At 44.7% G+C, this 23,004-nt stretch overlaps 1 protein-coding gene across 4 annotated transcripts in view; it reads right to left on the bottom strand.

The window, feature by feature from the left end:
• Window positions 1–23,004, bottom strand: part of LOC138683425 (tyrosine-protein kinase Fer-like) — a 219,998-nt gene that overhangs the window by 131,375 nt on the left and 65,619 nt on the right. For all 4 annotated transcript variants that reach the window (XR_011322956.1, XM_069775155.1, XM_069775156.1 and 1 more), the window contains 2 exons: window positions 17,935–18,124; window positions 8,048–8,140 (listed from right to left, as the gene is read on the bottom strand). Coding sequence is in view for 3 of the 4 variants with exons in the window: in XM_069775155.1 (XP_069631256.1) it covers window positions 8,048–8,140; window positions 17,935–18,124 (283 nt within the window). In the remaining variant the exon portion in view is untranslated. The remainder of the gene's footprint in view (window positions 1–8,047; window positions 8,141–17,934; window positions 18,125–23,004) is intronic.

The following is a 23,004-nucleotide window of genomic DNA, read 5'->3' on the forward strand; positions in this document are numbered from 1 at the left end:
TAACATTAGGAAGAACTTCAAACACTCAGAAAAGGAACAAGTAGAGCCCAGAAAGGAAGCCCACACAGGACTTCAGAGGGTTGTGATCAGTGGCACAAAGTGCAGTTGGAGGCAAGTCACTAGTGGTGTACCCCAGGGATTGATACTGAGGCCAATACTGTTTTACCTCTTCATTAGTGACCTGTATGCTGGGACAGAGTGCACCCTCAGCAAGTTTGTAAACAATGCAAAGCTGGGAGGAGTGGCTGATACACCAGATGGTTGTGATGCCATTCAGAGGGACCTGGACAGGCTGGAGAAATGGACAGAGAAGAATCTCATACAGTTCAACAAGGGGAAGTGCAAAGTCCTTCACCTGGGGAGGAATAACCCCAGGCACCAGTACAGGCTGGGGGCTGACTGGCTGGAAAGCAGCTCTGCAGAGAAGGACCTTCCCCCCAAGAAGAGGGTCCCAGTGCACACCAAGCTGACCATGAGCCAGTAATGCACCCTTGCAGCAATGAAGGCAAACAGCCTCCTGGCCTGGATTAGGAAGAGTGTTACCAGCAGGTTGAGGGAGGTGATCCTTCCTCTCTACCCAGCACTGTTGAGGCCACACCTGGAGTCCTGTGTCCAGTTCTGGGCTCCCAAGTACAAGAGAGACATGGACATACTGGAGAAAGTCCAGCGAACAGCCACAAAGATGATTAAGGGATTGGAGCATCTTTCATATGAGAAGTGGCTGAGAGCTGTGACAGTTTAGCCTGGAGAAGAGAAGGCTCAGAGGGGGAATCTTATCACTGTGTATAAATACCTGATGGGAGGGAATGAAGAACTCTTCTCAGTAGTGCCCAGTGACAGGACGAGAGTCAATGAGCACACATTTAAACACATGAAATTCCGTCTGAACACAAGAAAACACTTTTTTAGTGTGAGAGTGGTCAAATACTGGAACAGGTTGCCAGAGAGGTTGTGGAAGTTCCATCTATGGAGATATTCAAAATCCGACTGGATGTGGTCCTTGGTAACCTGCTCTAGATGACCCTTACTGAGCAGGGGAGTTGGACTAGATGATCTCAAGAGGTCCCTTTCATCCTCAACAATTCTGTAATTCTGTATAAAAAAATGCCTTTAAGTCTGGGGGTTCCTAGCTTTCTTTCTAAGTTATATCTCAAAAGGGTTAATTTAGTCCACAATCCTGATGGAAAACTGGAGAATATATTTAAGAGTCTGACAGAGACTCATAGTCTTAGACATCAACATTGGGATCTAGAGCCCTGGGTGTCTATTGTATCGGGGGTATTTTTAGACATGAGATCTGAGACCAACACTATAACCAATAGACCCATCACTAGAAAGAGTGACTATGCTCTATTACAGATTCAGAGAGAAGTGGGACTGTGTAAGAAATAATAACGGCTTGAACAAAAAGCACCCAGTCAGAGTTTTTAGGATAGAAAAGGGATGTACTCCAGCATAATGCATTTATTAGCATAATGAAGTACTAAAAGATCAGAATATTGTTCAGCCAAGAAGGCAGTCCTATTTTTCAATTTCATCAACAGTTAAATACTTCTCAGACTGGAGCTGTCTACCATTGTTAAAGTTAAATGACACAAAGCTATTCCTTTTCAGAAATTCCTAAACCAGAAATAATCTTTCAAATGTTATAAAAGGTGTGACCAGTACCTCCTGCTCTTGACCCCTGGTAATAGTGTCGTCATCATTCTGCCAAGGATCCCAAATAGAACCTGCCTGTCCCCTTAGTGTCGGGTGACAAAAGGTTATTTATTTTGTTAAGGGATATTAGGAATAGTTGCCTCTCCAGCATCCCCATCCCAGGACTTCCTCCTGCTCGGCCACTGGAGCCCAGTCCCAGTGAGCCCAGGGACACGGGGTCTCTGCCCAGGCTGAGGGACATGGCTGCTACTTTCCCATTTGCAGATTCAACCAGTAGCAAAGCTGAGCATGCATACCAGAGACAAACACACTGTGGCAGGTTGACCCTGGATGGACGCCAGGTGCCCACCAAAGCCGCTCTAGCACTCCCCCTCCCCAGTTGGACAGGGGAGAGAAAATATAACAAAAGGCTCATGGGTCGAGATAAGGACAGGGAGAGATCACTCACCAATTACCATCATGGGCTAAACAGACTTGACTTGGGGAAAAGTAACTTAATTTATTGCCAATCAAACCAGAGTAGGGTAATGAGAAATAAAACCAAATCTTAAAACAACTTCCCCCCCATCCCTCCCTTCTTCCCGGGCACTGCTTCACTCCCAAATTCTCTACCTACCCTCCCAGTGGCGCAGGGGGATGGGGAATGGGGGTTGGGGTTAGTTCATCACATGTTGCCTCTGGCGCTTCATCCTCTTCAGGGGCAGGACTCATCACACTCTTCCCCTGCTCCAGCATGGGGTCCCTCCCATGGGAGACAGTCCTCCATGAACTTCTCCAATGTGGGTCCTTCCCACGGGCTGCAGTTCTTCACGAACTGCTCCAGCATGGGTCCTTTCCACGGCGTGCAGTCCTTCAGGAGCACACTGCTCCAGCATGGGTCCCCCGTGGGGTCACGAGTCCTGCCAGAAAACCTGCCCCAACGTGGGCTCCTCTCTTCATGGGGCCACATGTCCTGCCAGGAGCCTGCTCCAGTGCGGGCTTCCCACAGGGTCACAGCCTCCTTAGGGCATCCACCTGCTCTGGTGTGGGGTCCTCCACAGGCTGCAGGTGGATATCTGCTCCACCATGGACCTCCATGGGCTGCAGGGAGACAGCCTGCCTCACCATGGTCTTCACCACAGGCTGCAGGGGAATCTCTGCTCCAGTGCCTGGAGCACTTCCTCCCCCTCCTTCTTCACTGACCTTGGTGTCTGCAGGGTTGTTTCTCTTACGTGTTCTCACTCTTCTCTCCAGCTGCAGTTTCTGTGTCACAGCAACATTTTTTCCCTTCTTAAATATGTTATCACAGAGGTGCTACTACCGTCGCTAATTGGCTTGGCCTTGGCCAGTGGCGGGTCCGTCTTGGAGCTGGCTGGCTTTGGCTCTATCGGACACAGGGGAAGCTTCTAGCAGCTTCTCACAGAAGCCACCCCTGTACCCCCCACTACCAAAACCTTGCCACACAAACACAATACACACACACAGAGGACACTTACACAGCCAGTTACACAGACTGCCACAGACATGGTGCTGCCTTCAACCACACCTACATATAGGACTAGCATAAAACATAAGTATAGGCAGCCAAGTCCCCTTACTCCTCTTTGGCTGGTAGAGATAAAAGGTCACTAGTGAAGGTACATACATGGCACTCTCTAGATTCACAAGCCCACCCTCTTACCCACTCCACAGGTCTCCTACTTGCCAGCTAGTCCAGCTCAATGCTTGTCAGCAGACACATGCACACACACTCATCCCACAGGCACTCTACACTCGCAAGTCCCCCTGGGTATACCAGCATGGACCCTTACCCACCTGATATCCCTGCCCAGACCCAGGGCGTCCTACTTGCTGGCTACTCCAGCTTGCAGTTTGCTAGCAAATTTCACACACACACTCCCCTACACACCATGTTCGGAGAAGATACAGACACTTGGACACCCCCTCCTCCCAGCAGCTGGCACCAAGTGTGTGAGCTGTGACCTGCAGTCCTTCTCCAGCTGCTGTCACTGAGCCCCTCACTTGCCTCACTCATGCTAGTCCCTTCCAGTAGCAGATTTTTGGGACACACACTATTCCCACCCCAGTGGCTGGAGGCAAGAGACTCCCACTCGCTCCAGTAGCTGACACTACAGGCCAGGGGCACCTACACCCCTGGTCTGACTCTAGTAGCTGGCACCAAAGCCATTCATGCTGGTCCCCTCAGTAGTGGGCATTCCAGGCACAAAGTCTGTAGGACCCTACCTAGATCGAGAGAGCTATGGCCCCTACAACTACTGATGCTAGGACCCTCGCTTGCTCCAGTAGCTGACACCATAGGCCAGGGGAGCCTACACCCCCCCCCCCGCCCCTGAGTCCAGCAGCTGGCACCAAATCCACTCATACAGCACACAGGTCTCACGAGTAGCTGGTGCTTAGTCCTTGCAGCACACACACGAGACAGAGAGTGAGATAGTTAAGAAAAGATTTAATAAGAAGTTATAAGAAGATAGGATAGACTGTGGTGATCAGGTGCAGGGCTCAGCCAGACAAGCGTACTGACTGGCCCCATTCTACCTGTGACCAGCCCCTTTGGTAGTCTTTTCTGCCTACCCTCTTCTTTGTTCATCCCTGCTCCCCCTTCCCCTGCACACTGCCTCATCAGTTGGCATAGTTCCACCTACCCCTCTCAAACATCCTGGACCCTCAGGTTTGCATCCTTATCGGTTGCAAAGTCCTCTTTGCCTGCAGTTTCTTGATAGCCCCTCAATTAGTGTGACTGACCAGGTTTGTTTCTGGTTATTGTCTTTGTTAAGGCTAATTGGACAGGTTTTATGTCTCTGTGTGTTTGTCTCCTTCCCTTTCCTTATCCTAAAGGCTGAAGAAATAAACACTCTTACACTCCACATATCCTAACCAATTAGTATGACTGGCCAGGTTTGTTCTTATCACGACCTCCCTTATCATTTGTCCCTCAGATTTTTCTCTGTCTGTTTTTGTTTATGGCTCCTTTGACCAGATACCCTTAAAGGAGCAGACACTCTCCTTCCACATACCCTTACATATTTGAACGTTTATCGTTCAAAGACACTGCATTTGACTGACCTTTGCTACATGATCAAGAAATGTTACGGGGTTCAAAGTAATAATAAAACCATTCCCACAGAAAAACATTTCTACTCCAAAAGAAACACTTCTAAGTATAAAAAAGAAAGTTCAATGTCAACAAGTTAGTTCATGACCTTCACAAAAAAAGGTTAAAAAACCCACATCTGACAATTGAGACAGCTCCTATAAAACGGATATTATCAACTATGACCATGAAATCCATTTTATAGCTTACAAAAGAAGCAGCCACCAGATAACACCTGCTTATGTTCAAACTGGGTCAAGTCTGAGTCACTGATTAGATTATCGTGTTCACATCCCAGAATAAAAGCATCTTTATTACACAGAAAAAACAGGGAACATTTTAGACATTGCTAATTATGGTATTGTTTATAAAACTAACATCAACCTCTCCCCTTTTTTAAATTTGTTTAAACAAATATTTATTTCTTTAGAAGAAAGCAATGAAAATTCTACATGGTATCCTATGCTTATTGTCTCCTACCAAACATTACCTTTAATTTTGGTCATATACTATTGGTTAATGATAACTGAGGTAGAAATCTTTTTATTTTTTTCTGATGAAACAATTAGTAATTGGTCATGTTTTGTATGTTATTGAAATTGTATTTTTTTTTATTAAAAAGTCTTCCTACTCCAACATATTTTCTGTATGATACAATATTCACCCTGACTGCTTATTAAAGAAAACATGGCTGAAAGCCCAGAAAGATCAGTACAAATGCAAGATGTATGATCCTTTTAATATTGATTTCAACTTGATTTATCACTTAGCACTAATATTTGTATTTCATTTTATAGTTAGAATAAAATGGTTTAAATGCAAGAAAGGTTAGTCACTAAAGAAGATAGAAGAAAGAATGTTATGGGCACAAAATTATTTACAATTCCCACTTATTTCCTTAGCAAGTTTAAAGAACAGTAAGCTGCTTGAAATTACTAACCAGATATCTGAAAGAAAAGGTTTACATTCTAGGCCTCAGTGTTTTACAATTTCACTGATGAAAAGATCTTTTGCCCATTTTTACGGACACACTCACAGGAGCATTTTCAAATAAGTGACTGAACAGCTTACATGGAGAAATTTTTTTCTAAGATTTTTGCTGTTATTTTTAACTTGCAGTCAAATTAACAGTTAACATACAAATCATACAAAAGGAGAACAACTCATACTGAAGAATTTCTACTTCCACCCCCAATCCTTTTTTCCCCTTTTCTTTTTTCTTTAAAGATTTCCATTTTTTCCCACACTTTGCTCATGAGATAGTTCTCTTTCTGTGGGGAGGGAAATGCCCTCATATACTTCTTCATGCTCTTCATGTAACCATTAGTGTCTTTTTTGCTTATAATTAATCTCCTTTCTTCCCCCTACTGAACAATCCATTGAAACAGCAGCTTTTCTGAAACAACAGTAAATGAAGCAGTCTCAAACTGCTTTTTCAAAGCCTTTTTAAGAGCTGCTGGTTTTTTGAGTGAAAAACTGAGCAGAGTATTGCATTATTTCTAACTGTAAAAAGAGAGAATATTCTTGCACTCACACTGTCAATGAAAAGACAATAATAATGGAAATTATATGTCAATAACTAATAGGTTCCTTAATACTTTATTTTCATATATATTCTGAGCTCAGACTTTGTGTATTACTTCATTTTCCACCTTTAAACAAAGAAAACATTCTGTCAAGAAATTTTTTTCCCTCCCCATGTAAAAGAGAGGCACAGACATGGATAAAAAGTAAAGCAACACATTTTAGTTGATATTTTGAGACAGTTCCTTATGGAGCATCTCCCAGCCCTGCTACTAGGCTCAGTGAACATTGATTCATTCCCACACTGGGTTTGTGTGGCAAGGTTTTGGTAGCAGGAGGGCTACAAGGGTGGCTTCTGTGAGAAGCTGCTAGAAGCTTCCCCTATGTCTGATAGAGCCAATGCCAGATGGCTCCAAGATGGACCCACTGCTAGCTAAAGCTGAGCCAATCAGCAACAGTTGTAGTGCCTCTGTGATAATATATTTAAGAAGGGGGAGAAAGTTGTGCAACAGAAACTGCAGCCGGAGAGAGGAGTGAGACTATGTGAGAGAAACAACCCTGCAGACACCAAGGTCAGTGAAGGAGGGGGAGGAGGTGCTCCAGGCACTGGAGCAGAGATTCCCCTCCAGCCTGTGGTGAAGACCATGGTGAGGCAGGCTGTCTCCCTGCAGCCCATGGAGGACCATGATGGAGCAGATATCCATACTGCAGCCTATGGAGGACCCCACACCGGAGCAGGTCAATATGCCCTGAAGGAAACTGCAGCCTGTGGAGAGGAGCCCATGCAGGAGCAGGTTTTCTGGCAGGAACTGTGGCCTGTGGGGGACCAACGCTGGAGCAGTCTGTTCTTGAGGGACTGCACCCCATGGAAAGGACTCATACTGGAGCAGTTCTTAAAGAACTGTATCCAATGGGAGGGACCCCACACTGGAGCAGGGGAAAAGTGTGAGGAGGAAAGTGTGGCAGAAACAAAATGTTATGAACTGACTGCAACCCCCATTTCCCATCCCATCTGTACCGCTCGTGGTAGGAGGAGGTAGAAGAGTCAGGAATGAAGGAATAAAGTTGAACCTGGGAAGAAGAGGGGGGTGGGGGGAAGGTGTTTTTAGTTTTGTCTTTGTTTCTCACTTTCCTACTCTATTTTTAATTGGCATCAAATTAAATTAATATTCCCCAAGCCAAGGCTGTTTTGCCCAACTGGTGAGCAATCTCCCTGTCTCTCTCTCGACCCATGAGTTTTTTAATCTTATTTTTTTCCCCCATTCTGTTGAGGAGGTAGGGATGAGAGAATGACTTAGTGGGCATCTGGAAGCTGGCCAAGGTTAAGCCACCACAAGTAGTAGTAATAATATCGATAACAACAACAACAGTAATAAGAATTTATATGATGGCACCTCTATAATAAATATAGGAAATATCATTATTGCAATGATGGGTAAAACATGCCTGACCATCAAACCTACTGCAGATTATCATAATATACAGCATTACTAGTAAATCTACCACACAGGAACTGGTAATCTTTCAAGTATAGCACCAATCTGGGAGCAGCAAAGAATATACAAATTCTTTTTTCTGAAGTGCAATAAAGTTGTTCTGACATACTATTATGTCACAATATTATCATATCCACTGATCAGTCAGAACTGTGCTTTTTATAAAGTCATTTTAATCTAATTTTTTCCTGTGTAAATAGAAATGTGTGATACTTCAGAAAAAAATCCTACTTAAGCTGCAAAAATAAGAGAATTCTACGTTGTTGATACAACTTACCGATGATGAGCCCAACATGGATTTTGGAGATCTTATAATTCCAGCTATGGAGTGACGTATAGTGTCCAACTTAGATACTTTGACCTTCTTGTCCTAGGAGAAAAAGTAATATCTCCAGTAAAACCAAGCAAATCAATATGGATTTACCTTTGTACATTAATAATTGAATTACTGGAGGACATGGAATGTAGACTCATGGATTTTGTTTGAATAAAAGATAGGGACTGATCTGCGAGTGATACAAACCAGCAAGCTTGTGTCAACATCAGTGGGATTATGCTACTGCATACCAATTGAAGAGCTGAAAGATTCTGTGATTCCTTAAATATTTAGTGCAATTATTTTAAATATCACTATTGTTAACTATAAGAGATCTCAAATTCTTTTGCACCCTAAAGACAGAGGACCTAATTCTCAGCTGTCCTGAAATACCTTTTCTTTTTAAAGGGTATTGGTTTGACAGCATATAATAAAACCATACATAATAAAACCCATACATACTGTATTGGGTCTGGCTGAGATGGAGTTAATTCTCCCCATAGCAGCCCTCATAGTGCTGTGCTCTGCATTGGTAGCTAGAAAGGTGTTGATAACACACCAGTGTTTTGGCTACTGCTGAGCAGTGCTGGCACAGCATCAAGGCTGTCTCTCCAACATTTTTGCCCCCCCTCAACAGCAGGCTGGGGCTGGGCAAGATCTTGGGAGGGGACATAACCAGGACAGCTGACCCAAACTAACCAAACAGATATTCCATACCATATGAAATCAGCTCAGCTATAAAAGCTAAGTAAAGGGAGATGGAAGGGGGGGCATTTTTGTCTTCTGGAGCAACCACTATGCGTACTGAAGCCCTGCTTCCCAGGAAGTGGCTAGACATCTCCTGCTGATGGGAAGTAGAGAATAACATCATTGTTTTTTCTTTGCTTTCGTGTGCGACCTTTGCTTTCACTTTATTAAACTGTCCTTATCTTGACCCATGAGCCTTTTGTTATATTTTCTCCCCCCTGTCCAGCTGAGGAGGGGGAGTGATAGAGCAGCTTTGGTGGGCACCTGGCGCCCGGCCAGAGTCAACCCACCACACATACATACTTGCATTATCCTTAATTTGTTTTCTTCTTTTATTAATCTGATCTTCTCTAATAATACACTACTTTTAAATATTAATACCAATCAGTACAAGTAATAGGATCTGTTTGTTTTCTGGTACTACAATAAACCACAGGGGCAGCCACTACTACCTGGATTTTAAATCCTGTAAGAAAAGAGCTATTCACTAAAACTACTTCCATCACAAGTAAATGGAAAGTCCAAAGTGTTTATAACTTTACTTAGTCCAAGGACTGTTTATTTCCTAATATCTGATTCATTGTCAGCTCTCAAATTTTAGTATCAAAGAATCTTTCAAAAATACATAAATGTATTTTTAACACTGAAAAACTTAGTTTATTTCTCATAACTTCACCCTCAGGCACAGATGAGGTATTTTAATGAATATTTGCAAAATAATTAAACCTGAAGCAGAGAGACCACAAATTAAAAATCTCATTCTAATTAGCTATGGGTTAATTAAGCTGTAAGAAACTGAAAATGGAAACAGAATAAATCTGGTTTGTAGTGTAACAAAAAAGATTGCTTCAAAGTTTTGAACATACCCCCTTGACTGAAGAAACACAAAATCTGATAATGTAATAAATGCTGTTTTGGTTTATTCCAAGAATTCTGAATGAGCAACAAAATACATTAAATATGTATACACAGTAAAGCATTGTTTGAAAATGACTCCCAAATATAATTTAGTTTACAGGATATAGGTTAAACATTGTCTTAGTAAAATAAATTTACTTCTTTAGCAGCAAAATTCTGCAATATTACATAATTTGTTTGTCATGAAAAGAGAGTATGAAAAAGAATATTTCATATAGGAATAGAAAAAAGGCTAAAAGGGAATTTACCAGCCACTTGAAATTAACACCAATCAATACAATTTTTATTCTTTTTATCAGACTCAAGTAATACTGCATGACAACTACTTTTCTTACAGTGAAATACTCTGTCCTGAGTCGACTGTCAAGTCAATATTTATTTTTTAAGTGTTGGTGAAATAAATTGACTACTTAAAAAAAAATCATTAATAATGGGACAACACAGTGTCTAATTTTGCTTGCATGCCTATCAGGCTTGGAATGATCAATTCATTTCACACATCTTTTCACAAGTGAGCCACAGGATTTAGCTGTGACTAAATGTCTACTTCTTACATGACAGGAAAAATTAAGTTACCAAAATATGCATGAATTCCACTGTGTTGTGTTTCCACCCCTGGGGTAGTCAATTCCATGTATTGGACACACCTCCACGTGAAAGTAAACTGTGGTCTGCACTCTGCTGCTGAAGGAATTAAGAAAAACGCATTGGCAATATCAATTCTGGCATACCACTTGGCTGCCTTTGACGCCAGTTCATATGGAATTCTAGCATTTCCAGTATGGCCGCACTCAGCGGTGGCATGACTTGGTTTAGGGTGCAGTCCTTCAGGAATGTCCCCCCATGGGGTCACAAGTCCTGCCAGAAAACCTGCTCCAGTGTGGGCTCCTCTCCATGCGTCTACAGGTCCTGCCAGGAGCCTGCTCCAGCTCAGGCTTCCCACGGGGTCACAGCCTCCTTTGGGCACATCCACCTGCTCCGGTGTGGGGTTCTCCACAGGCTGCAGGTGGATATCTGCTCCACCATGGACCTCCATGGGCTGCAAGGGGACAGTCTGCCTCACCATGGTCTTCACCACGGGCTGCAGGGGAATCTGCTCCAGTGCCTGGAGCACCTCCTCCCCCTTCTCCTTTACTGACTTTGGTATCTGCAGAGTTGTTTCTTTCACATTTTCTCACTCCTCTCTCCCAGCTGCTGTGTCGCAGCAGTTTTTCCCCCTTCTTAAATATGTTATCACATAGGCGCTACCACTGTCGCTGATTGGCTCAGCTTTGGCCAGCAGCGGGTCCATCTTGGAGCTGGCTGACACTGGCTCTATCGGATATGGGGGAAGCTTCTGGCATCTTCTCACAGAAGCCACCCTTGCAGCCCACCCCCGCTACCAAAACGTTGCCATGCAAACCCAATGCAGGACATTATGAGAAACAGTGTCAAAGGCCTTCCTGAAGTCCAGATAGACAATATCCACTGCTCTCCCCTCATCCACAAGGCCAATCAGTTCATCACAGAAGGTTATCAAGTTGGTCAAGCATGACTCCTCCTTGGTGAATCCATGCTGACTACTCCTGATGATTTTCTTGTCCTCCATGTGCCTGGAAATGATTCCCAGGATTAGCTGCTCCATCACCTTTTCGGGGATTGAGGTGAGGCTGACTGGCCTGTAGTTCCCTGCATCCTCCTTCCTGCCCTTCTTGAACATAGGAGCGACATTTGCTTTCCTCCAGTCCTCAGGCACTTCTCCCAGTCACCATGATTAATCAAAGATTATTGAGAGTGGCCTTGCAATGACATCTACCAGCTCCCTCAGCAATCGTGGGTGCATCCCATCAGGGATCATAGACATATGCATGTCCAGTTTGCTTAAGTATTCCTTGACCTGAGCCTCTTCCACCGAGGGTACATCTTCCTTGCTCCAGCCTTTCCCCCTGGTCTCTGGGACCTGGGATTCCTGAAGGCTGGTATGCTAGTAAAGACTGAGGTGAAGACGGTATTCAGTACCTCAGCCTTTTCCATTTTCTATGTAACCAGGTCCTCTGTCTCGTTCAGCAATGATCCCACATTTTCCCTAGTCTTCCTTTTGTTGCCTATGTACTTAGTGTAGCCCTTCTTGTTGCCTTTGACATCCCTGGCCAGATTCAATTCCAGGTGGGCTTTGGCTTTCCTAACCTCATCCCTGGATGCTTGGACAACATCTATGTATCCCTCCCGGGTTACCCATCCTTACTTCCACCCTCTGTATGCTTCCTTTTTGTTTCTGAGTTTTGCCAGGAGCTCCTTGTTCATCTATGCAGGCCTCCTGGCATTTTTGACTGACTTCCTGCTCATTGAGATGGACCGCTCTTGAGCTTGAAGGTGATCCTTGAATATTAACCAGCTTTTGTGGGCCCTTCTTCCCTTCAGGGCCTTATCCCATGGGACTCTTCCAAGCATGTCTTTGAAGAGGCCAAAGTCTGCTGTCCTGAAATCCAGGGTTGCAATCTTGCTTTTTGTCCTGCTCCCTGCCCTCAGGATCCTGAACTCCACCATCTCACAGTCACTGCAGCCAAGGCCACCTTTGACCTTCGCATCCCCAATGAGCCCCTCCTTGTTGGTGAGTATGAGGTCCAGCAGAGCACCTCTCCTCGTTGGCTCCTCTATCTCTTGGGTCGGGAAGTTATCATCAATGCACTCCAGGAACCTCCTGGATTGCTTCTGCCCTGCTGTGTTGTTCTTCCAGCAGATATCGGGGTGGTTGAAGTCCCCCATGAGGACCAGGGCCTGAGAATGTGAGTCTGCTCCTATCTTATCTGTCTGTAGAGGGCCTCATCTGCTTGTTCTTCCTGGTCAGGTGGCCTATAGCAGACACCCACTACAATGTCACCTTTACCTGTCCTCTCTTTAATCTTAACCCATAAACTCTCCGTCAGTTCCTCATCCATCTGCAGGCAGAGCTCTATGCATTCTAGCTGCTCTCTCAATAAAGAGCAACTTCCCCTCCTTATCTTCCCAGCCTGTTCTTCCTAAAGAGCCTGTACACATCCATTGCAACATTCCAGTCATGGGAGCCATCCCATCCCATCTCCGTGACCCCAACAAGATTGTAGCCCTGCAACTGCACACAGACTTCTAACTCTTCATGTTTATTCCCCATACTGTGTGTGTTAGTGTACAGGCACTTCAGAGAGGCACCCCAGCATGTTGAGTTCCTGGAGAGAGTTTGGGGGATTTCTCCATAATGGTACCTTGTAGGCAAGGTGCCTTGTTTCCTCTTACACCAGGATGAAACCAGGTTCCACAAACCCACAAAAAGCCAACAGTCTTAGATACTAGGATCAAACAGCTTACATAAGGATGTGCAAGAACCTTAGGAGCCTGTGCAACAAAACTATGCACATCAATCCCAGAGGAGAAAAGGGAGGTGTTATCCCTCATTCTCTCCACAAGATAGTCCAGCCAGCACAGGAATGGCATCAATGCCAGGGCCAATCACATGGTCATTGTTTTTATCAAACTGTTCCCAGGCACAGTAAAATAGAGAGATAAGCAGCGCAGCAAATGGCCAAAGCTAAAAGCAGCCACCAACAAGCCTTAGATTCTATTATACAGTAAAGCAAGCAAGCTCTGTGACCTGCACAAAAGCCTGCTAATTAACAACTATGACAGTTATAGCACACTCAGATCAAAACTGTTGTTATCTTGAGCCCCACACTGAGTGCTAAAAAGGGCTGTAGTGGGTTGACCCCATCTGTCAGCCAAACACCCACCCTGCCTCTCGCCCACTCTACTCTCCTACAGGATGGGGAGAAAATGGAAGGAAGGTGAGAAGACCCATGAATCTAGATAATGACAGTTTAATAGGGAATGCAAAAGCTGCATGCACCAACAAAGCAAAGAGGAATTCATCCACTACTTCCCATTGGCAGGCCTGGAAAACAGGGCCTCAGTACACATAATGGTTGCTTGGGAAGACAAACGCCATAACCATGAATGTCCCCACTTCCTCCTCCTTTCCCTGAGCTTTTACTGCTGAGCACGATGTTATATGATATGGAATTGTAGGGTTCGGCGTTCAGAAGATCTCGCGATGTCACGGAAAGTTAGAGGGTTAGTCGCAGCCTTATGATGTGTCTGTAATCCCGCCTACCCTTGTTAGTATAAAAGGAATTGACTGCGCAATAAAAGGCGGAAGTTGGCGCTCACACTGTGTGTGTTATCTGTCTCTTTCCCTGGTCTGGGGTTGATCAGTGATCTAATCGTGGCACCTTGATATGCGGCGAACGCTACATAATGGTGACCCCGACGTGATCGGTCGCACTAGGCGATGATGAAGCTTGCGCAAGTGATTAAGATGTTGAAAGTGTTGGCTGATGAGGTGGGTGCTCACGGAACGATTAGGAGGGGCCCCACGGGCGAATGCATCCAATGGGTGCTGCGCCGGGGAGCGATGGGCTCTCCCAAAGAAGTATTAAGTCCCCCAAATTGGGGAGAGATTCGGGAACTGTTGCTCCAGTCGGCGCTCGCGGGTGAGCGCGGAGCTGCGGAACGATTACAAGCTTGGGGGAGAGTGGAGGAGGTAGTTACGGCAGGACGGAAAGCTGGGGAGTGTTGGTCGGCGGCGCGAGCTGTTTTGTTTGCGGATGAAGCGCCGGTTCAAAAACGAGGGGGGGCAGTGCCCCCAGGGACAGTGAGTCAAACTCAGACGGAGTGGGTGGCTGTGGAGCGGGGCTCACAGAGCGGTCCATCTCTGACTGAGAGCGGGGACACGGAGGGTGCGGCAGAGACGGAGGTTTTTCCTGTAGGGACGGCACCAGCGGGGACGGACGAGCCCCCTCTGCGGTGTCCATGGGAGGAGTTACGGCGGGAGGTTCGGGGCGACTTGGGGGGGTGCCTCTTGGACTGGGATCCAGGCGGGGATGTCGGGGGAGATTTTATACCGTTAGTTGAGAGAGTGGGAGGAACGGCCACCCGCGGAGGGGATAACTGGGAGGCAGCGGGGATTGGAGACTGTGGCAGAGGAGGAAACACCCCCCCGCGGGGGGAAATCAGGAGCCCTTGCCGGGAGAGCGGACTGAGCCTCCTGAGCCTTTGCCTGAGCCTGTGCCTGCTGAGCCGTCAGCTGCACCCCCTCCGGCGCTTCCTCCGCCCCCTCCCTCCTCCCTTCCTTTCTGCCCCCCCCCCTCCGCCGCCTTGCAGCGGCGCGTGTCAGCCGGCCATGGAATGAACCATCCGCGCCACCGCCACCGCCCTTTCATCCATCCCGCCTCTCGGAACCAGAGACGGTGAAACCAACTGCGCCCGCGATAGACGCGGAGCCGCCTGCAGTAGCCTCTGCAGACGAGAGGGAGAGGCATTGGAGGAGAGTAAAAAAAAAAAAAAAAAAGGGAGGCGTTTCACTGGAAAGTCATTGAGAAATTAAAGACTTTGTCCCAATGGCAACTGGGACGGCACCAGCGGGTGCTGGAGCCACTGATCCGACAGATTCTGACTAATAGAGTATTACACTTTAGAGGACTAGCAGACATTGAGTCCTTCAGAGAGGTTTTTAGAACAACGTGCCTTATTGTATATAGAACTTGCTTTAGGTAAAAAGTGTGTTAAGCATAATTTGATTAAACATAGTGTGATTACGGGAAGACAGTGTGGGGTAAACGTAAAAGTTAGTTAAAGCCAAAATTAGGGGTAAGGTCTATTTCCATTAATAACCTGGGAACGAGGTTGATTGTGTTTCCACAGATACAGGCCCACGACGGACTCCTGTTGAATTTGCACGACCATCATCATCTGGAGCATCATAGATGGTGTGGCAATATGAATACCACCTCAGCCAAAAACTAATGTATAGGTCACCTTGGCTAACATAACAGGTCAAGATTCTCTGTGCACCGCAACCGCATCATAAAGCCCACGAACCAATAGACAAGATGGCTATGACTCGTGCAGCGCGCCTGGCCAGCGAGCGCATGCGTCATAGATTGCAACCGAGGCGGACTTTTGGCACCCATTGGCCACGTGTGCTAAAACCCGTTCCTCTGCAAATGTATAAATACCGGGATTTTCCGAAGAGCATCGGGCTGGTGTACGGTGAGGCCATCGTTGCCTCCGTGGGGATGCCCACGGAAAGCTGGCACCTACCGATTGCTGGGCTGAGTTCGCGGAGCAAGATGACACAAGAATGTATGGATGGTTCATCTTCCTCATAGTCCTCATGGTTTGGGTCATTAGGGGTAATGGGTTGGCTCAAAGAATTATGGGCATTATTGTAGTTATTGTGATTTTAGCTATTGTAATAATTTTACCTTGTTCAGCTTGTTAAGTAAACATGGCAACCCTCATAATAGCACCGGCCAGGCCATTGTAGAACGAGCACATCGAACTTTAAAGGCCTTACTCGATCGGCTTAGGGAGGGGGAGCAGGAGGAGCCCTCCTGGTTACAGGAAAACACACCTGCTCTCCGTACACAGCATCTTCTGTTAACTGGGTTAACTTCATTAAATCAGACAGTTCGAGGGGACTTGGAAGAGATGGCGGCGCAATGACATTTTATGAACACGGAAGAGAAAGGTCCCTACCCGTTGGTCCGCGTGCATGACCTTCAGACACGCCAATGGGATGGGCCGTTTGAGTTGCGTTGTCTCGGGCGAGGGTATGCCTGTGTACAGACACCTGAAGGGCTACTGAAATGGGTCCCTAGTCGTATGTTTCGTCCTGCCCTAACCTCATAGTGTTTGAGTGTTTTTCCTACAGGTCGCTGTCATCCTTTCCTGGCTTGTGACACCTTGGGTATCTGCTACAAATTTCTGGCAGTGGATGCGAAGCCAACTGGGGGACCCTGATGTGTATCTGGATGACGTCCCTCTCAGAGTCCATCAATACGTGCCTTTATGGGATCCGGCTGTCAGAGCTCGCAGCCAGGAATCTAGGTGCCTCAGACATTAAGCCTTAACATCAGTGCACCAACGATAAACCTTATAGAGTAATAGAAGTAACTCTTTCCAAGCCTTAACTTTCAAGCTACCTCCTGTGTGAATTTCTATAAAGGAGCTCTTTGCTCTGCAGGGTAAATGGGACATTTATGGGTGTTTAAGATAGAGTGTTTCAACTTAGTTGTAGAGATATGTTTATACTCATAGTACTTTACATAGTTATTTCTTGGTGTGGAATTGTTCATAACAATAGAAGCCAACTCGTCATAGAGAGGGGGGAGATGTAGGGTTCGGCGTTCGGAAGATCTCGCGATGTCACGGAAAGTTAGAGGGTTAGTCGCAGCCTTATGATGTGTCTGTAATCCCGCCTATCCTTGTTAGTATAAAAGGAATTGACTGCGCAATAAAAGGCGGAAGTTGGCGCTCACACTGTGTGTGTTATCTGTCTCTTTCCCTGGTCTGGGGTTGATCAGTGATCTAATCGTGGCACCTTGATATGCGGCGAACGCTACATGGAATATCCCTTTGGTCAGTTGGGGTCAGCTGTCTTGGCTATGTCCCCTCCCAACCTTTTGCCCACCTCCAGCCTACAGACTTTTTGGGGAGGAAGAGAGAGTGAAAGCGTTGGCACTGCCCAGTTCAGCAGTAGCCAAAACACTGGTGTGTTATCAACACTGTTTTAGATACAAATGCAAAGCACAGCATCATACCAGCTGCTATGAGGAAAGTTAACTCTATCACAGCCAGAACCAGTACACAATGCAAGGTCAAATGACCTGCACAAGAGATCCATTTTTTGGGAATAAAACGGAAGGATGGACATCGGCACATCCCTATGGATGTGATCAACAAGATAACAGCCATGTCCCCACCAGTTCATAAAAAAGAAACACAAGATTTCCTAGGCATTGTGGCTTTCTGGAAATAGGCATTCTGGGTTATAGTCAGCTTGTGAGCCCTCTCTAGCGAGGGACTTGAAAGAAGAACTATTTCGACTGGGGCCCTCAACAGATCAAACGGGATAGCTCACATAGTAGCCCTTGAGCTGGTCCAGTAAGGAACAGCTGTGAGAAACATATTCTACACAGTAGCCATGGAGCATGGCCTCACCTGGAGCCTCTGGCAGAAAACACCAGGAGAAACCTGAGGTCAACCTCTAGGGTTTTGGAGCTGGGGGTACTGAGGATCTGAGGCCCACTACACCCTGACTGGCCTCTGACCCCAGGACTAAAGTACAATAGCAAGGATGCATGATGTACTTAAACAAATGCAAAGCTTACCATAGAAGTGATTGATCTGGCATCTTCTTCATAATTCACTACAGGTGGTGGCTCTTTCCCATCATTTTCTTGAACCTTTTGTTCCAGTAGTTCTTTCTGGGCTGCAAATTTTGCCTCAGAGCATCTTAATTGCTGAACTGTTTGCTTGAGTTCTTCCAGTGCATGCTTTTGGCTCAGCAAGAGTACAATACTGCAGAGAAAAATAACAAACAATTTTAAAACATATGATTTAAAATACATATTTTTGCTTCATGAAAGCTACATAGAATAAAGCATTTTCAATACTGGAATTTGTTTTTCTTTTTTCACTTTATTCATCCATGTAATGAAGGAAATTATTAACCTTTTATAAGTAAGAGTCTGAGAAGTCCTCAGAATTATTTGTTCAAAGGCATAAACACATGAAGCAAATATTAGAAACTTCTCAAAGCTACAAGACAATGAAAGCAGACACCTACTTAGCAATTCCAAAACCAAAAATCACATTGTAGTAAAACCAGAAGAAATTATTGTCTTCATCCACTTCGGTTGAATTTACAACTGTTAGGGTTCCCTGTCCTTTTGGGTAGAAATACACTTTTAGATTATGATTTCCAGTGATGAGGAATCCATTGCAATCCACATAGCTGTTATAATAATAATCTTCATTATTAAACTCACCTTATATCCAGTATAAATTGGTCTGGCTCCATGTTAGAGATACCTGTTGTCTCCATCTTCTGGACTGAAAGGTCCTCTACTGCATAAGTATTTCTGGACTGCAGTTCAGAACACTCTTTAACTTTTTTTTTTTAAGCTAAACAAATTGAACTCCATAAGGGGCTAAAAGAAGTTCTTTCTCATCTTCTACATGCTTTTATGGCTTTTCGCTGACACCCCCCCACACACACATTTTTCAATATCTATCAGAACTGGACCCTGTATTCTATTAGCAGTCTCACCTATACCACCGTCTTCTGATACAGTATTTCACCATTTATAGATTTAGAGATCACAAGAGCATTTTCAAATTTCCCCCATTAACTCCAACACCTTCCCAAAGACAGACCAACAGCCACTCTCAAGCCCTATAAGCTTTCTCTTTTGTGTGTATAAATTTACATTTGGAAAGAGACAATTAGCCAAGCACAATACATAATGCAATCTGAATTTACTAGTGTCTCATCTCAATGTTTTAGATAGTTTTCTTCCAGGTCACTGATTAAAAAAAAAAAAGTTCAGTAATTCAGAGTAAGAGGATTTAGTTACAGTTATATTTCATGTCCACTAGCCAGTTTTTAGTCTATTTATTGATTCTTCTTTCTTTGAGAGAGACTTCATACCTACATTCTTACACTGACAAACTTCAAACTGTTACCCTATAAATAGCGCCTTGTAGAAGACCTGAGATTTTCCTTTCTAAAACAACAGTTGTAGCACAGCCTACTGAAAGCTCTATCAGCTTTAAATGCTTCAGGGACATGATAGTATTTAAAACAGATGGGGGGGGGGGAGGAAACCACAACCCTGCAAGTGGCCTCACAGCAGACAGCCATGTAAAAAGACTGTACCAATCTCCTATGCTGCAATCATCAAGATTTCCACCTTTGTTGCATGCAAATGGAGAGCCATTTGAAGAGGTTCAGCAGAGGGAAAAAAAACCAAAACCAACCTACCAAAAAAACCCCAAAAGCTCCAGAGTGCTCAGTCCTCCCAGAAATTAATAAAGTTAAATCTGGAGGACTTTCAGAAGGATCTAGATCTGTGTCAATAAAAGGAAAGAGTCCTCCTTACACTGAGAGTATCAAGTATAAATTCAGTCCTAGAAGCATGAACCTTCAGGAATAAGGAAATACTGAAAAACTAACTTCTTTGCTAAGAAAGAACAGAGATTAATTGAATTAAGATGGCCATAAGACAGACTTTCAAATAAAGATATCGAAGAACAACCATATTTAACTCCAAGAGATATTCTAAAACAGTAGTGAAGGACAAGCAGATTACTTAGAGCATATACAAGTACCTAGAGGACACTTTCAAATTACCCCCAAGAAATGCCAAAACCAAAGATGGACAGAAGTTGTCTAACACAGAGAACCATCCACCATCCATGGTGCAATATAGACAACCTTAAAAGCACTCAACTGGAACCCAGAGACATAGTCTAGAAAGAGGTGCAGAGTTCTCACGGTCTGAAATGACAGATGAAGCAGGTTGAGGGACCAGAACTACCAAGAATGAGGACAGTGTAGAGAAAAATCATAGTATTCTGTCACTCTACACCTTGAGAATAACCCCTGGAAGACAAACCCTCCTGCCAGCCCTCCAATTCTTATGGGAAAAAAAGGAAATTTAGAAGTTATCCCTGACAACAACCCACTCCTGAGCAGAAATTAAAGTATTTCTCCTTTGCCCTAGCAGCAAATAAATCTGGCTCGTGTAATTCCTCTCTCACGAATTATGTTGGTGGTTGTACTCATGAATGAGGTTCACAGCTCTGCTGACACACTGTCCACAAGAGAGCTGGAAAATCTAGAAAAAACAATTCAAATATCAACCTCATCAACAATTCCACACATCCACAGCTTCGGTCCTCTCCAACAAAGCAGGGGAAACCTGATTCAACCTCATTTGTTGATACAGCAAGAAGTTGCTCTGTCATAACCTGTACATGTAAACACTGAACATGAAACAGACATATTCTGAATGCACTACAGGCCAAACATCATGGATGTCAAGAGATTGTTTCTTCACAAAGTGATCCTGAGTTAGATGATTATTCAAGTAGGTTCCAAAATAAGGGAACACTCTGTTATAAAATCCTTGTTGGCAGGAAAAGATAAAAAGTCATATCCCTAAATATGTGCATTGCACTAAGTCACAAAAAAAAAATAATTCTGATAATCAGCAGAATGATCATTCATGGGGAAAGGATCAGTATGAAGTATGAAGACACAATTGGAGGTCCTGGAAGTGAAGTTTGGCATGAAACTGCAGAAGTTTAAAAGTATCACACAAAGAAATGAACAATCTCTACTCAGGATAATGTTCTATCGTTTGGTCTTCATTATGAGAGAGAAAAAAGAAAAAAGATCTCCCTGTGAAAATGATGTCCTTCCACTATCAGCGAGGCTTTGGTGAATACACAACATCAGCTAAAATTAAAACACCCCAAACTCTGAATGGCTACAGCTCACCATGATCCAGAGATAATAAGACGGATCCTGCATGTTAAAAGACATGAACTGTTCTCTTTCCTGAACTGTGGCAAGATGTGCACCAGGTCATCCGCTGAAAAGTATCTGAAACACTAAATATTTTCAGTTTGCCAAAATCACATGTACAATGTTCCCTGTTCCATCTATGCATGGAGAAGTAGCCCTTATAAAATTCTTTAGCTGTTGCTTCCATCAATGCAAACTTTATGGTCCTTGTGGCTAAAAAGAGCTACTATCAATCAACCTCACAGAGTAAGATCTTGTGTGAAGAGTCCTTGTGAGACCAGATCAGGGCAACAGATTGGAAAGTGGTTATTGGGTTTATATGGCAAGGTTTTGGCAGCTGGGAGGCTGCAGGTGTGACCTCTGTGAGAAGACCAACATGAGGCACCAAAAAATGCTGTGGTGGGTTGACCCCATCTGTCAGCCAAACACCCACCCTGCCTCTCGCCCACTCTACTCTCCTACAGGATGGGGAGAAAATGGAAGGAAGATGAGAAGACCCATGAATCTAGATAATGACAGTTTAATAGGGAATGCAAAAGCTGCATGCACCAGCAAAGCAAAAAGAGGAATTAATCCACTGCTTCCCATTGGCAGGCCTGGAAAACAGGGCCTCAGCACACGTAATGGTTGCTTGGGAAGACAAACGCCATAACCACGAATGTCTCCCCTTCCTCCTTTCCCTGAGCTTTTATTGCTGAGCACAACATCATATGGTATGGAATATCCCTTTGGTCAGTTTGTTTCAGCTGTCCTGGCTACGTCCCCTCCCAACCTCTTGCCCACTCCCACCCATCTGGGCTTTGTGGGGGGGAGAGAGAAAGCCTTGATGCTGTGCAAGCGCTGTTCAGCAATAGCCAAAACATTGGTGTATTATGAACACTGTTCTAGCCACAAATGCAAAGCACAGTACTATATGGACTGCTATGAGGAAAGTTAACTCCATCCTAGTCAGACCTAGTATACGCTGCAAAGTCATTCAATAGCTCAGAACTGGTGGTGCTGAGGCTGTGTCAGAAAGAAGTGAGCTGAAGTCCAAACCAGTTTAAGTGAAGAGACAGAAAACATAATTTTGCAGACTTGACCTTCATTTTGCCCAGATAAAGCAGAACCAGGGAAGATTTCCTCAGCACTGAAGGGCTAGCCTCAGCATCTTGCATGAGACTCAACAATAACAGACTCTAAAGCTCTTGAATTTGGAGGTGACCTCCTCACTTTCTTCCATGAAGAGACTTGCATTAAAGCTCTTTGAAGGTGCCAAACTCACAGCCAAGCAATCTGACTTGACCAGCCCATCCACCAGCAGGATGACCTCTGCCTCAAGAGGCAAGCTTTCATTCATCGCTCAACTGCCCTTGCCTTTGACCTTGCTTTGCAGTGTTGAGGCTGGTGCTATATCATGTGACAGCAGTCAAGAATATGCAACAGTTGATTGAGACCTTCTAGGGACCATAAGTACTTGTATAAGAAGAGCTAAACAATCAAAAATGTCCTGCTCATTCTTCAGTGCAGTTAAAAATGAAAATGGGGTCTGTTGGTGGAAGACATAACCAATGCCAAAAGAGAATGGGTGATTTCAAGGAAACTTATGTCTTACACCTAGAAATCTAAGCCAGATCCCATGCTTTTTAAAAAGACCCACAGATACAGCTGGAGTCTACACTGAGATCGTCTCTTCAAAAATACAAACATCTGCTACAGGATCAAAGGAGCCTACCTACAGCAGGAAAGGCAGGGATAGAAAACCACTTTCAGAGAGATATAACAGACAACAAAATAATACTGAAGAAACATTCCTAAGGAAAAAGCAGCATGAGGGAGAAACAAAGACATAATGCTTAAAATACCCACAAAACTCTCATATTTCAAA

The sequence above is a fragment of the Haliaeetus albicilla genome, chromosome W (assembly GCF_947461875.1).
Source record: "Haliaeetus albicilla chromosome W, bHalAlb1.1, whole genome shotgun sequence".
In the NCBI taxonomy this organism is placed as follows: Eukaryota; Metazoa; Chordata; class Aves; order Accipitriformes; family Accipitridae; genus Haliaeetus; species Haliaeetus albicilla.